At 43.8% G+C, this 15,471-nt stretch overlaps 2 protein-coding genes across 3 annotated transcripts in view; one reads left to right on the plus strand and one right to left on the minus strand.

Moving 5' to 3' along the window:
- The window catches only part of RTN4IP1 (reticulon 4 interacting protein 1), a 30,527-nt gene extending 25,368 nt beyond the window's left edge, over positions 1–5,159 (minus strand). The window contains exons 1-3 of the mRNA XM_056566230.1: positions 4,697–5,159; positions 2,974–3,125; positions 1,609–1,677 (exon numbers count right to left, since the gene is read on the minus strand). Coding sequence (XP_056422205.1) covers positions 1,609–1,677; positions 2,974–3,125; positions 4,697–4,955 — 480 coding nt within the window. The 5' untranslated portion in view covers positions 4,956–5,159. The remainder of the gene's footprint in view (positions 1–1,608; positions 1,678–2,973; positions 3,126–4,696) is intronic.
- A 56-nt stretch (positions 5,160–5,215) lies between these two features.
- QRSL1 (glutaminyl-tRNA amidotransferase subunit QRSL1) overlaps positions 5,216–15,471 on the plus strand; it is a 47,332-nt gene continuing 37,076 nt past the window's right edge. For both annotated transcript variants that reach the window (XR_008891298.1, XM_056566229.1), the window contains exons 1-4: positions 5,216–5,366; positions 11,042–11,201; positions 14,474–14,572; positions 14,897–14,993. Coding sequence is in view for 1 of the 2 variants with exons in the window: in XM_056566229.1 (XP_056422204.1) it covers positions 5,343–5,366; positions 11,042–11,201; positions 14,474–14,572; positions 14,897–14,993 (380 nt within the window). In the remaining variant the exon portion in view is untranslated. The remainder of the gene's footprint in view (positions 5,367–11,041; positions 11,202–14,473; positions 14,573–14,896; positions 14,994–15,471) is intronic.

The raw sequence follows: 15,471 nt of genomic DNA on the forward strand, positions 1-15,471 counted from the left end.
GGGTCTGATAGGCCCATTTCCTAATGATGCACAGATGTCTAGCTGCTCGCTCAGATGCTCGTAAATCGGTTGTCGAAGGTTGTCCTTTCCTTAGTCCATCGGGATCAAACCGGCTTCATGCCGGGGAAATCTACTGTGGACAATATCCGACGTGTCTGTATGCGGATATTCAACAATGCTTTGTGGGGGGTTGGATTGGTTGATATCTGGGACTTCTCCTTGCTGCATATTTTCTTATTTTGCCGGATGACGCATGAAGATATAGACTTACGGTGGACTTGGACCTGTTGTGTTGGGGAGGGGGGTGAGTATTGTTTTTGGGAGGGAGGAGTGGGTTAGGGGTGGGAAATGGGGTTTTTGTGGTTTCTCTTTGTATAAAACTTAAAAATTTTATAAAAAGGATCTGATTTTAAAATTGTGTGGGATCTGCTGCAGATTTATTGCTAATTTGTCTCAATGCCGTGGATCCACAGCAATATCTACAACTGCAGAACTAAATACATTAACTTTTTTATCTTTCACATATTAGCAGATTTGCCCCCAAATCCACAACAATTCCACATGAAATTCCACATGATTTGGCGCAGTTTTGTCACGTCACATAGCTGCAGATTTTCTGTGTGGAGAATCCGCAGTTTTTCCTCAGCATGTGACTGTACCCTCACAGCATTATAAGGACATGATAGCTGCTGTATTCTAGGTTTTCATTTGACAAAATTTCATTTGTCCAAGATGAAATTTCAATACAATATACAGTCCTTTCACCTATTTTATATTTTTTTGTTTGTTTTGTTTTTGGTTCCTTCTGATCAGTCATTTTGTTTTTTGTCTGTAAAACTCAAGATGATCACACAATCCTGCTTGGGAAAACTGTTGGATTATAAAATGCCAAATTAAAAGGAATTTCACTATTTCATTAAATGTGTTAAAGAGGATTAGAAAAAAAAAAAAGAGCTGATTTCTTTATAATAAAAAAATAAACAGCAAAACCCCTGTCCTTAGGCTGTGTGTGATATTGCAGCTTAGTTCAATTTAAGTGAATGGAGCCAAGTTGTAATACCACAAATTACCTGAGGAAGGGCTGGTGCGTTGTTTTTTAGTTTGTTTGTTTTTTAAAGGAAATCAGCTGTTTTTTTTATTCCTGAATAACCCCTTTAAGGGCTAGTGCTTTACTTGTAGTGATGTGGTTCCATGCAGCTTGGGTAATGGAAATTAGTGTGGCTACAAAGAAATATATTAAAGGGGTACTCCGGCGCTAAGACATCTAATCCCCTATCCAAAGGATAAGGGATAAGATGCCTGATCGCGGGGGTCCCACTTGAACTGAGGGGGTGGAGCGTGAAGTCACACGGGGGCGGGGCTGTGACGTCACAATGCTCTGGCCCCATGATCGCAAGTAATCAGACCCGGAGCGAACATGCTCCGGGGACTGATTGTAACGGAGTGCTGCGTGCAAGATCACGGGGGTCCCCAGCGATCAGGGGATAAGATGTCTTAGCGCCGGAGTACCCCTTTAAAGACCCTTACTCTAGAAAGGCATGTACATTGTGAATAGACATTTACGTAATGTGATGCAGGATAAGACTAGTGATAACTTTGCATCTTTACCTCATTAGCACTTGCCACAACAAACTCTGCAAAGGTGCCTTGCTTCCATGGAGGGATTGCTGCCCATACCTGTCAATAAAGCCAGTAGACGTATCAAAAAAGCAAGTAAATGTATTTTATCATTATTGTTCTCATTAGTTATTTAATATCAATAAAGCCCTAAAACCAATATACTGGATTATAGTGCGGGTTATGAGCTTTAAAATTAAGGGTTACCTACTCTGTTTGGTGTTGTGGGTGCTGAGTCCTTTCATGCTGCTATTTATATTGCGCTCCAGTACACAATGGAGGCAAGGAGCCCCTTGTTCAACTCCCATGCTTCATCAATATTCACTACTCGGCCCACCCCCTTCTGTGGCGCCAGAGCTGGTGCAGAGCTGGATATAATTGCTCTGCTCCTCTCTACACACGACCCCCCCCCCTTCTCCTTTTCAGGTTCTTACATCATAGAAGAGGGAGTAAATATTTATGAGGCAGGGGAGCTGGGCAAGCCGGCTCCCCGCCTCCGTTGCATGAAGTAGAATGAAAGGAGAGAACTCTGCACCCATCCCACCAGAAAGAGTAAGTGACCCTTTATTTTGAAGTTTTTTACCTGCACTATACCCCAGTATATTGGGTTTAGTGCAGGTGAACAGCTATCAAATCTCTTGAAACTTATTGTATAGGTCATTGCTATTTATTTACCCTTGGTAATTCGGACCATTTCCAGTGTTCTAAAAGCAAATGCATCTCAATGCTTCAATCATTGTTGTGTCCATAATCTGTATATGCTGCACAGGTACAGAATATGGTGCATGTGTTATTTTAAGATGTTCAAACCTTTATGAATGGTTTCCAGCAGGCACTGATTCAGCAGATACTAGTGTTTTCCAAACAGTGGGGGATATTTTTCAAAGGATTTAGACTAGTTTTTCCGATCTAAATTTGTCGCACAGAAAGTCGCAGTCTAAATACGTGTGACTTTTTAGCGACTTTTGCATTAGAGGATTTTTAGAACATGATGCATTCTAGTCTATTTTAGATGGAAAAATGCATTGGTGCTGAATTTATCAAAAGCGACTTTTCAGCAACAAGTCGCATCGGCTGAAAGTACGCCGAAATGTCAGACCATGCTGGAGCAGGTTTAAATACAGTCTAAAGCGTAGATCCGGAAGTACGTGTGCAGAATCATGCGCAATCATCAAGAGCTGTGCGACTTTTGATAAATAAGCCGCACAATAGACCAGCCTAACACTCTGCAGTTTGGTCTATATTGATGCGGGAAATAGACAACTTTGATAAATCTCCCCCAATGTGTATAAGTGTCTTATTCCATGTACTGTATCCCATTCTGTGGGGGAATTATAAAGCTGTGAAACCACTTGCCTGATCTCCAGGTTTGAAGTACTTGACATTGAGTCCACATTCCATGACTGTTCCTGAAACATCTCTGCCCAAGATCAAAGGGAATTCACTGCCAGTGGTCTTTATGTGAAGAGGATCCCGACTCATATTCAAACTCTTTGCTCCATAACCACCTGGAAAACAATTAAAGGAAAGCGGTCATCCCGTTCACCCACACTAAACCCAATACACCGTGTTCTAGTGCGGGTGAACAAGAGAACGATGCGGGGTCTCTGACTTATATACATACCTTTATTCAATCGCCCGCCCGGTACCTCAAATCAGGCCCACCTCCAGCGCGCAATTCAGCACAGATAGAAGAGGATCTTCAGAGGGACCTGGTGCCTAACTAAATGTATATAAGTCAGAAACCCTGCATCTGTCTCCTTTTCACCGCATTATAACCTGGTGTATTAGGTTTATTGGGGTGAACAAATTACCATTTTCCTGTAATGTAAAAGGTCGGTGGCAGCTCCAAAGTTCTAAATGGCTCTTGGTATTTGCTGTAAGCACACATGCAGCACAATTCCTGCATAGACATTTAGGTACTGGGTTACCAAATATTCTGAACTATTAGGCCATCAGAGAAAAGTATAAGAATTTTCAATGTTAGATTCTAATAAAATATACTAAAATGATGGTATTTCTCATTCTGAGATGACTTGATTTCTCAGCTCAGTAAAATTCCTATTGTACTAGAAACCAACGACAAACTGCTTTCACCAGAGGTCCTCAACCCGTGCCTCCAGCTGTTGTAAAAACTACATCTTCCAGCATGCCTGGACAGTAATTTCAACACAGCTGGAAAGCCCCAGGTTAGTGATCTCTACTCTATTGCAGTGGTCTCCAAACAGTGGACCTCCTGCTGTTGCAAAACTACAAATCCCAATATACCAGGGCTGTAATTTCACAACAGCAGGAGAGCCATATGTTTGGGATTACTTCTCTATGGCAGTGGTCTCCAATGTGAATACCTCTAAATGTTGCATAACTACAACTCCCAACATGCCAGGACAGTAATTTCACAACAGCCTGAGAGCCAAATGTTGGGGATCACTGCTCTAGGGCAGTGGTCTCCAAACTGTTGACCTCCAAATGTTGTATAACTACAACTCCTAGCATGCCTGCACAGTCATTTTTCAGCAGCTGGAGAGCCAAAGGTTGTGGATTACTGCTTTATGGCAGTGGTCTCCAACTCCAAAAGCTCTCCAGTTGTTTCAGAACTACAACTCCCAGCGTGCCAAAAGTTATTTCACAACAGCTGGAAAACCAGCGGTTGGTAATTATTGCTTTATGGCAGTGGTCTCCAAACGGTTGCCCTCCAATTGTTGTATAACCATGCATGCCAAGACAGTCATTTTGCAACAGCTCAGAGAGCCACAGGTTGGTGATCGCTGGTCTATGGCGATGGACTCCAAACTGTGGACCTCCAGCTGTTGCAAAGCTAAATCTCCCAGCCACAGGTTGGAGGTTGCTTTTTTATGGGTGTGATCTCCAAACGGCCGACCTCCAGCTGTTGCAAAACTACAACTCCCAGCATGCCCAGACAGCCGTTGGCTGTCTGGGCATGCTGGGAATTGTAGTTTTGCAATAGCTGGAGGTCAGCAGTTTGGAGGCCACTGCTCTATGGTATATGTATCCACTGTCAGTTCTCCAGGTATCTGGAGGGTCTATCAGAATTTCTGGCCTTTCTGATTTCACTTACTTCTCATGTTGACATCGATAGGATTGACACTGGCAGCGTGGACTTTTATGATAACTTCATTTGGGTAATGGATGATAGGAAATAGCACATTTTCATTGAAGCGCAGAACATCATTGCCCCCATATTTGTCGATGACCCAGGCTGGCATAACTGTCCTCCTCCTACATGAGGAATGGATGCCCCTGTCTTTGCCCACATGTGCTATAATCCTGGGCCGTGTACACAGCTGGAGGAGGGCTCTCCTGCACACAGTGTTCATCCTGATATTTACAGTACAGACAGTGAATGGCTGGAACCACACTATCACATGCACGACCCTACAGCACCATGGTCTGCAGCCCACTATTCAAGTCATGGAATTGAGACAGGAAAGAGTTAATGCCGGACTTCCACACTACGACCCGGACAGGACAACACAGCAGCCCCGCACTCCGGCTTTACTTGTCACCGCTTGTCCCCTCTACGTCCTCTAGCCATTTCCGCGTTCCTAGCCTCGTTCCTGCGTAGTCCAATAACAGCGTTGAATACTAGACGATCAACCAATTAGAAACTCTCTACTTTGTGTCACTCGTTTGCCAACCAACACATGTCGGCTCCCTTTCGTTTCACGGTTCCTTGTCTATGTAGTGTATGGACAGTATAAGATATGCTCGGCACCAGTTTGCGAGAGGTAAGTGTAGGGCAGGGAGATGTTTTTAGTTGTATAGCGTGAGGCGGTCACCTGAAGAAACATTTCACAGTGCACAGGAGCTGCCATTGCTTGAGTGTTTGGCATAGGACAGCAGTGCACAAATGTCACAATATAGAGACCAGATAGCACTGCCACACTATGCCACCGTAATGCTGCCAACCACTGTCTGAAAATGTCACATAATATGGACATGTATCTAAATAATAATATGATAGATAGTAATGTCTATCTAAAGAAATAACAAACTACTGTGTATACAGGGGGCACATGGATCAGGACACACCCCTTATGCACAGGGGGCACATGGATCAGGACACACCCCTTATGCACAGGGGGCACATGGATCAGGACACACCCCTTATACTCAGGGGGCACATGGATCGGGACACATCCCCCTTATACATAGGGGGCACATGGATCAGGACACACCACTTATACACAGGGGGCACATATATCGGGACACACCCCTTATACACAGGAGGGCACATGGATCAGGACACACCACTTATACACAGGGGTCACGTATCAGGACACACCACTTATACACAGGGGTCACGTATCAGGACACACCACTTATACACAGGATGCACATGGATCAGGACACACCCCTTATACACAGGGGGCACATGTATCAGGACACACTCCTTATACGCAGGGAGCAAATGTACCAGGACACACCTCTTATACACAGTGGTCACGTATTAGGACACACCACTTATACACAGGGGTCACGTATCAGGACACACCACTTATACACAGGGGTCACGTATCAGGACACACCCCTTATACAAAGGATGCACATGGATCAGGACACACCCCTTATACATAGAGAGCAAATGTACCAGGACACACCCCTTATACACAGTGGTCACGTATCAGGACACACCACTTATACACGGGGTCACTTATCAGGACACACTACTTATACACAGGGGTCACGTATCAGGACACACCCCTTATACACAGTGGTCACGTATCAGGACACACCACTTATACACAGGGGTCACGTATCAGGACACACCACTTATACACAGGGGTCACGTATCAGGACACACCACTTATACACAGGGGTCACGTATCAGGACACACCACTTATACACAGGGGTCACGTATCAGGACACACCACTTATACACAGGGGTCACGTATCAGGACACACCACTTATACACAGGGGTCACGTATCAGGACACACCACTTATACACAGGGGTCACGTATCAGGACACACCACTTATACACAGGGGTCACGTATCAGGACACACCACTTATACACAGGGGTCACGTATCAGGACGGACCACTTATACACAGGGGTCACGTATCAGGACGGACCACTTATACACAGGGGTCACGTATCAGGACGGACCACTTATACACAGGGGTCACGTATCAGGACGGACCACTTATACACAGGGGTCACGTATCAGGACGGACCACTTATACACAGGGGTCACGTATCAGGACGGACCACTTATACACAGGGGTCACGTATCAGGACGGACCACTTATACACAGGGGTCACGTATCAGGACGGACCACTTATACACAGGGGTCACGTATCAGGACGGACCACTTATACACAGGGGTCACGTATCAGGACGGACCACTTATACACAGGGGTCACGTATCAGGACGGACCACTTATACACAGGGGTCACGTATCAGGACGGACCACTTATACACAGGGGTCACGTATCAGGACGGACCACTTATACACAGGGGTCACGTATCAGGACGGACCACTTATACACAGGGGTCACGTATCAGGACGGACCACTTATACACAGGGGTCACGTATCAGGACGGACCACTTATACACAGGGGTCACGTATCAGGACATACCACTTATACACAGGGGTCACGTATCAGGACGGACCACTTATACACAGGGGTCACGTATCAGGACATACCACTTATACACAGGGGTCACGTATCAGGACACACCACTTATACACAGGGGTCACGTATCAGGACACACCACTTATACACAGGGGTCACGTATCAGGACACACCACTTATACACAGGGGTCACGTATCAGGACGGACCACTTATACACAGGGGTCATGTATCAGGACGGACCACTTATACACAGGGGTCACGTATCAGGACACACCACTTATACACAGGGGTCATGTATCAGGACACACCACTTATACACGGGGGTCACGTATCAGGACACACCACTTATACACAGGGGGCACATGTATCAGGACACACCACTTATACACAGGGGTCATGTATCAGGACACACCACTTATACACAGGGGGCACATGTATCAGGACACACTCCTTATACACAGGGGTCACGTATCAGAACACACCACTTATACACAGGGGTCATGTATCAGGACACACCACTTATACACAGGGGTCATGTATCAGGACACACCACTTATACACAGGGGTCATGTATCAGGACGGACCACTTATACACAGGGGTCATGTATCAGGACACACCACTTATACACAGGGGTCACGTATCAGGACACACCACTTATACACAGGGGTCACGTATCAGGACACACCACTTATACACAGGGGTCATGTATCAGGACACACCACTTATACACAGGGGTCACGTATCAGGACACACCACTTATACACAGGGGTCACGTATCAGGACGGACCACTTATACACAGGGGTCACGTATCAGGACGGACCACTTATACACAGGGGTCACGTATCAGGACACACCACTTATACACAGGGGTCACGTATCAGGACGGACCACTTATACACAGGGGTCACGTATCAGGACGGACCACTTATACACAGGGGTCACGTATCAGGACGGACCACTTATACACAGGGGTCACGTATCAGGACATACCACTTATACACAGGGGTCACGTATCAGGACGGACCACTTATACACAGGGGTCACGTATCAGGACATACCACTTATACACAGGGGTCACGTATCAGGACACACCACTTATACACAGGGGTCACGTATCAGGACACACCACTTATACACAGGGGTCACGTATCAGGACACACCACTTATACACAGGGGTCACGTATCAGGACGGACCACTTATACACAGGGGTCATGTATCAGGACGGACCACTTATACACAGGGGTCACGTATCAGGACACACCACTTATACACAGGGGTCATGTATCAGGACACACCACTTATACACGGGGGTCACGTATCAGGACACACCACTTATACACAGGGGGCACATGTATCAGGACACACCACTTATACACAGGGGTCATGTATCAGGACACACCACTTATACACAGGGGGCACATGTATCAGGACACACTCCTTATACACAGGGGTCACGTATCAGAACACACCACTTATACACAGGGGTCATGTATCAGGACACACCACTTATACACAGGGGTCATGTATCAGGACACACCACTTATACACAGGGGTCATGTATCAGGACGGACCACTTATACACAGGGGTCATGTATCAGGACACACCACTTATACACAGGGGTCACGTATCAGGACACACCACTTATACACAGGGGTCACGTATCAGGACACACCACTTATACACAGGGGTCATGTATCAGGACACACCACTTATACACAGGGGTCACGTATCAGGACACACCACTTATACACAGGGGTCATGTATCAGGACACACCACTTATACACAGGGGTCACGTATCAGGACACACCACTTATACACAGGGGTCATGTATCAGGACACACCACTTATACACAGGGGTCACGTATCAGGACACACCACTTATACACAGGGGTCATGTATCAGGACACACCACTTATACACAGGGGTCATGTATCAGGACACACCACTTATACACAGGGGGCACATATATAGAGCCATAACTCTTATTTTTCCATCCACAGACCCATAGGAGAGCTTGTTTATTGTGTGACCAATTGTACTTTAGGTAATGACATCTCTCACCAAGAAATGTACGGCACAATCAAAAACATATTATTTATTGAGAAAAATTGAAAAGAAAACCACAACTGCAGGGTTATTGGCGGAGATCAGCCTGATGGTGCACCATTACTGTTGGGCCCCTGCGGTCTATAAGGCGAGCGCAGCCCTTGCGCTCACTTCATAGTCTGACAGGACTCATGTATCTGTACGCGATATTATTGAGTCAGCAGAGCACTGAGGACTGTGTGCACTATACAGCTGAACACTTGGTGACCCTGCTCGGTAACTTTATTTGGTGTCCCACTCCCTGGCTAAGATGCTGTGGTTCCTAAACCATTTCACTTCTCAACGTTCCACTCACCATTAAAGGGGTACTCCACTGGCCAGCGTTGGGAAGTAAATGTTCTGAACGCTGTTTTCGCAATGCGGGGGGGGGGGGGGGCACGCCCCTCTTATGGACTTGCATTGAAGGGGTGTGGCTGTGATGTCACGAGGAGCGTGAAAACAGCGTTCGGGACATTTATTTCCGAGCGCTGGCCAGTGGAGTACCCCTTTAATCATGGAAGATTAGTGGAAGAGGTGGAAAGAAATCTGCCATTTTCAAGCTTTTTAGAATTTCCTGTTGTGGCAATGGAACTGAATAAAAAAACAATAAAACACTTGGATTTAATTATTTATAGGTGTGTCCCAATGCTTCTCTCCATAAGGGTGCATTCCCCCACGGCGTATACGCAGCGTATTTCACGCTGCGCAAAATTTACGGCAGCAGCTGGGAAATACGCTGCGTATTCCTTGCTCACTATACACAGAGTGCTTTCCAGCGGCAACCCTATGCGTGTAGTGAGTTTTAGAGGCCGCCTCCAAAACTCGCTACACACATAGGGCCGCTGCCGGAAAGCCCTGTGTGTATAGTGAGCAAGGAATACGCAGCGTATTTCCCGCTGCTGCCGTAAATTTTGCGCAGCGTGAAATACGCTGCATATATGCCGTGTGGGAACGCACTCTAAAGTGTTGGCTATAGCAACTATGAAAGCTGGAATCTGGTTGCTATGGGCAACTGCTACATTGTTTATTTACACAAGGTTCGATAAATCTCCCCCTATGTGCACATCATAGAGACAATACTATTGAACACTGATTTGCTGTGAGTTTTTTTTCTTTATAAACGTTCATCTATAACTTTTCATTATGCAGGGTTTAAAGGGGTACTCTGGTGAAAACCTTTTTTCTTTTAAATCAACTGGTGACAGAAAGTTAAACATATTTGTAAATTACTTCTATTAAAAAAATCTTAATCCTTCCAGTACTTATTAGCTGCTGAATGCTACGGAGGAAATTCCTTTCTTTTTGGAACACTGATGACATCACAACCACAGTGCTCTCTGCTGACATCTCTGTCCATTTTAGCAACCATGCAGAGCAGATGTATGCTAAGGGCAGCATGGTGGCTCAGTGGTTAGCACTGCTACCTTGCAGTGCTGGGGACTTGGGTTCAAATCCCACTAAGGACAAAAGCGTTATTTTTATTATAATAACGTCAGTAGAGAGAACTGTGCTCGTGATGTCATCAGAGAGCATTCCAAAAAGAAAATAATTTCCTCTGTAGTATTCAGCAGCTAATAAGTACAGGAAGGATTAAGATTTTTTAATAGAAGTAATTTACAAATATGTTTAACTTTCTGCCACCAGTTGATTTAAAAGAAAAAAGGTTTTCCCCGGAGTACCCCTTTAAGAGGAATATTTACTCTATAATGCTTTATCCTTTTCTGTATAGGCAGCGGCTGCCTTTAGACTTGGACAACTAACCCCTACAGAGTTATGCCAGAAGTGCTTATCTCTCATTAAGGAAACCTCATTTCTCAATGCGTACGTAACTGTAACTGAAGAGGTTGCCCTTAAACAGGCTGCAGAAGCAGACAAGCGCTTTAAACAAGGTAAGATTTAATAGCAATAGGGTATTTCAGAATCCAAAGAAGAAGAAAAAACTGTTATGTAAACGAGTCCATTATTATACTTTACAAATCTTACACATTTATACCTGACAAGTCTATAAATAACATAGTTGTTATTAATATTATAGGAATTAAATGATAATTGAGTGCTAGTTATAGTGTACCTAGCACTCAATAGAATCTTATGAACTGTTTTTGTTTAGCACTTTAGGCGTGGCAATGGACTGGTGAAATCCTCAATATTAACTGTAGAGACCAGTGGTCTTCAACCTGCGGACCTCCAGATGTTGCAAAGCTACAACTCCCAGCATGCCCCGACAGCCATTGGCTGTTTTTTTTTACACTTTTTATGTCCCCATAGGGGACTATCTATAGTAATCATTTGATTGCTAATACTGTGCAGTGCTATGCATAGGACACAGCACTGCTCAGTATTATCGGTGATCTTCTGCTGTGGTCTGCTCGATCGCAGACCAGAGCAGAAGACCCCGGGAGACGGCCGGAGCCAGGTGAGGGGACCTCCGGCTGTCATGCTGGATGATCGGATCCCCGTGGCAGCGCTGCGGGCGATCCGATCATCCAATCAAAGTTGGATCGCGGATGTCGGCCATTACCGGCGGGTCCCCGGCTGCTGCTAGCAACCAGAACCTGCCGTGTATGACTCGAGCACCCTTCCGATGCTCTCGGTCATACACAGGACGTATATGTACGTCCTGGTGCGGGAAGTCCCGCCAAACCATGACGTACATTTACGTCCGTGGTCGTTAAGGGGTTAAGGTCTATCCATAGATTTTCAATTATTTTGAGTTCAGGAGATTGTGAAGGCCATGGCAAAATCTTCAGTTTAAGCCTCTTGATGTAATCCCCCGTGGATTTCGAGGTGTGTTTAGGATCATTATCCATTTATAGAAGCCATCCTCTCTTTCACTTCAGCTTTTTCACAGATGGCATCAAGTTAGCATCCAAAATTTGCTGAAATTTTATTGAATCCATTTTTCCTACTCGTGAGATATTCCCTGTGCCACTGGCTGCAATACAACCCCAAAGCATGATTGATCCACCCCCATGTTTAACAGTTGGTCAGAGGTTCTTTTCATTAAATTCTGTTCCTCTTCTTCTCCAAACGTACCTTTGCTCATTCCGGCCAAAAAGTTAAATTTTAACCTCATCGGTCCACAGAACTTGTTTCCAAAATGCATCAGGCTTGTCTATATGTTCATTTGCAAAGTTCAAACGCTGATTTTTGTGGTGAGGACGTAGAAGAGGTTTTCTTCTGATGACTCTTCCATGTAGACCATATTTGTACAAGTATCTCTTTATAGTAGAATAGTGTACCACAACTCCAGTGTCTGGCAGATCTTTCTGGAGGGATTGTGCAGTCAAACGTGGGTTTTGAATAGTTTTTCTCACAATCCTGCGAGCTGTCCTGTCTGATATTTTTCTTGGTCTTCCAGATCTTGCTTTAACTTCCACTGTTCCTCATGACTGCCATTTCTTAATTACATTCCTGAAAACGTTTTGCTATCTTCTTAAAGCCTTCTCCAGCTTTGTGAGCGTCAACTATTTTCAGTTTCAGATTTCTAGACAACTGCTTAGAAGAACCCATGGTGCTGATTGTTGGGGCAAGGTCAGATGAGTCTGGGCATTTAAAACCTTTGAGATTGACATCACCTGGTCTTCCCAGATGATGATGGAGAACAATCCATGACACTGGCAGGTCTCAGCTTTGCAAAGGGGGCAGTGCATGCTATAAATTCTGCAGGGTGCCCAAACTTTTGCAGATGCCATTTTTTTGTTTTCTGTTATTTTGAAAGTGATGGAAATAAAATCTAACTTTTGTTGACATATTATAAGAATGTCTAATCTGTAATTTGATGCCTTTTGGAGATTTTTCCATCTTTCCTTGGCTTCTTTAGGCACATTAATACAAATGTTTACCTGGGGTGCCCAAACTTTTGATCCCCACTGTACAAGCAAGAAAAAAATTGCATGCACAGAGGTTACAGCAGAAATGCTAAGACACTGTTAAATCACCATACATCAGTCAATGCGCGTTTTGGTGGAAAGCCTTTAACGAGGAGTGGTGTGTGTCCAGCGGGATGTGGTTTTTATGCCCCCAAATAACCAATAAGCAGCGGTGCCTGTTTATTGTGATTTTGCCCACCTGGATACGGAGTTCTCTGGCGCGCACGCCTCAGTGTAATAAGCTCTGCCGACTTCAGCATATCGTGTCACAGAGCCGGTCACATGACCAACTCACGTGACACCGCATACACTGAGTCACAGAGCCTGCAAACTGGCGCATGTGCCCTGCGCCGCATCCAGATGCCCCAAATCATGAATAGAAATACTAGTACAATTTCATATATATCTAGAACATCATGATACAACAATAATTTGCATAACCTGAATGAATCTTTTACCTTATATGTAATAATTCATATATATACATAGAAATATATATTATATATATAATACAAATATTTAGCAGCAGAAAAAATTATTATATATATATCAGCAACTTTACCCACTACATCCATTTCATTCTATTAATGTAGTAATATATATATTATAAATAAGAAATTAATTGGTTTAATGTAACCATTGCTCTTATTTAAGAAAACTATCTACTTTTTATCTGTTAATTTCTATAAATTGCTTTTCCTGTTAGTATATGTGGGTATATGAACTCCCTCATAGCCTATTATAATTTAATTTATCTTTCATCTAACACAAATAGGGGTGGGTTAGGGTTGATTTAACTATTCTTTGTAAAAAAAAAAATATTGGCCCTCATTTACTATTCTAAACCCGACCTCTTTTGTCGGGTTTTTTTGGCGCATCTTTGTCTGCGCCATGTCGCAGACATCGTGCGCCAGTCTGCGACACTATGCAACATTTTTTCCCGACGGACCCGATGCGGATTCTCCCAAACCCGAAAAAGGGGCGTAACCCGACATTTCTGAGCTTTCCCACGTATTTATAAAGGTTTCCAACCCGAATTTGTTGAATTGTTCTGGATTTTTTCCTGACAACTCAGAGGAGTTGGAAACCAAAACCTACAAAACCCACGTGCGACAAACAGGATGCGACATAATAATAAATACCAGGGGAAAAAAGCAGTCGGGTAAGAAAGCAACATAGACTTACAACCCGATTTTCTTAGTAAATGTGCATTCTTCATTTTTATGTGCATTCTTCATTTTTTTTCAGGACCCTCAGTTATGTAATAAATTATTTACTTTCTCTTACAGATAAGCCACTTGGCATGTTAGATGGAATTCCTATTGCAATTAAAGACAACTTTAGCACCAAAAATATAGAGACAACATGTGCATCTAAAATGCTTAAAGGTAAAGATTGTTTTTTGTATATTATCTATAAATACATAGATGTATATTTGAAAAGCAGTGTTGTTATTACTGTTATTACTGTTTTCAGTGTTGTCATTTGACAACAAGAAAAGTGCAGCACACAATGCTATTTTTGCCATCACAATTATGGAAACCTTGACAGAACCGCAACAAACCCTATTGCAGGCCTATGGGTTATGTCGTATGACAAATGCAGCATATTTCCATGGCTTCCATTGTGCATAGAAGCCACAATTCAGATATGAACAGAGCCAAATATATTGTGCTGACTTGAACTACAACTCTACTACTTTTTTCCCTCAGGTTACATCCCCCCCTATAATGCAACAGTCGTCCAGAGACTTCTTGATCAAGGAGCAGTGCTTATGGGAAAAACAAACTTGGATGAATTTGCTATGGGGTAAGCAGGTAGCTTATAATATTGATGTCTGCATTATTTGATGACCTCTTACATGCCTTTAAACCAGGACTTAAAACATGACCTTTTGCAACCATTTTTTTTTTTTTTTGTTGAAAATAGGTTTTCATACAATTTTTTTAAATATGAAAACATTGGATACAGCCATTACAAATAATAGTAGGCACAAAGCAGAATAGTGCAAGGATGATTAAAACCCTCAGTTGGGTATCCATAAACATTCAAAAGGACTAAAACAAATAAGTCAGAGGGGTGGAGTCGTATTAGTCTGGTTGTATAAATGGAAGGTCCCATAAGAAGCACAAACAGGAGTTGGAATAAGACGCAATCCACAACAGAAAGTTAACAGTCGGTACATAAAGAGAGAAATGCATTCTAAAAATGAAAGGGGTATTCCAGGCCAAAACTTTTTTTTATATATCAACTGGCTCCGGAAAGTTAAGCAGATTTGTAAATTACT

This window comes from Hyla sarda, chromosome 3 (assembly GCF_029499605.1).
Source record: "Hyla sarda isolate aHylSar1 chromosome 3, aHylSar1.hap1, whole genome shotgun sequence".
NCBI classification, from domain to species: Eukaryota; Metazoa; Chordata; class Amphibia; order Anura; family Hylidae; genus Hyla; species Hyla sarda.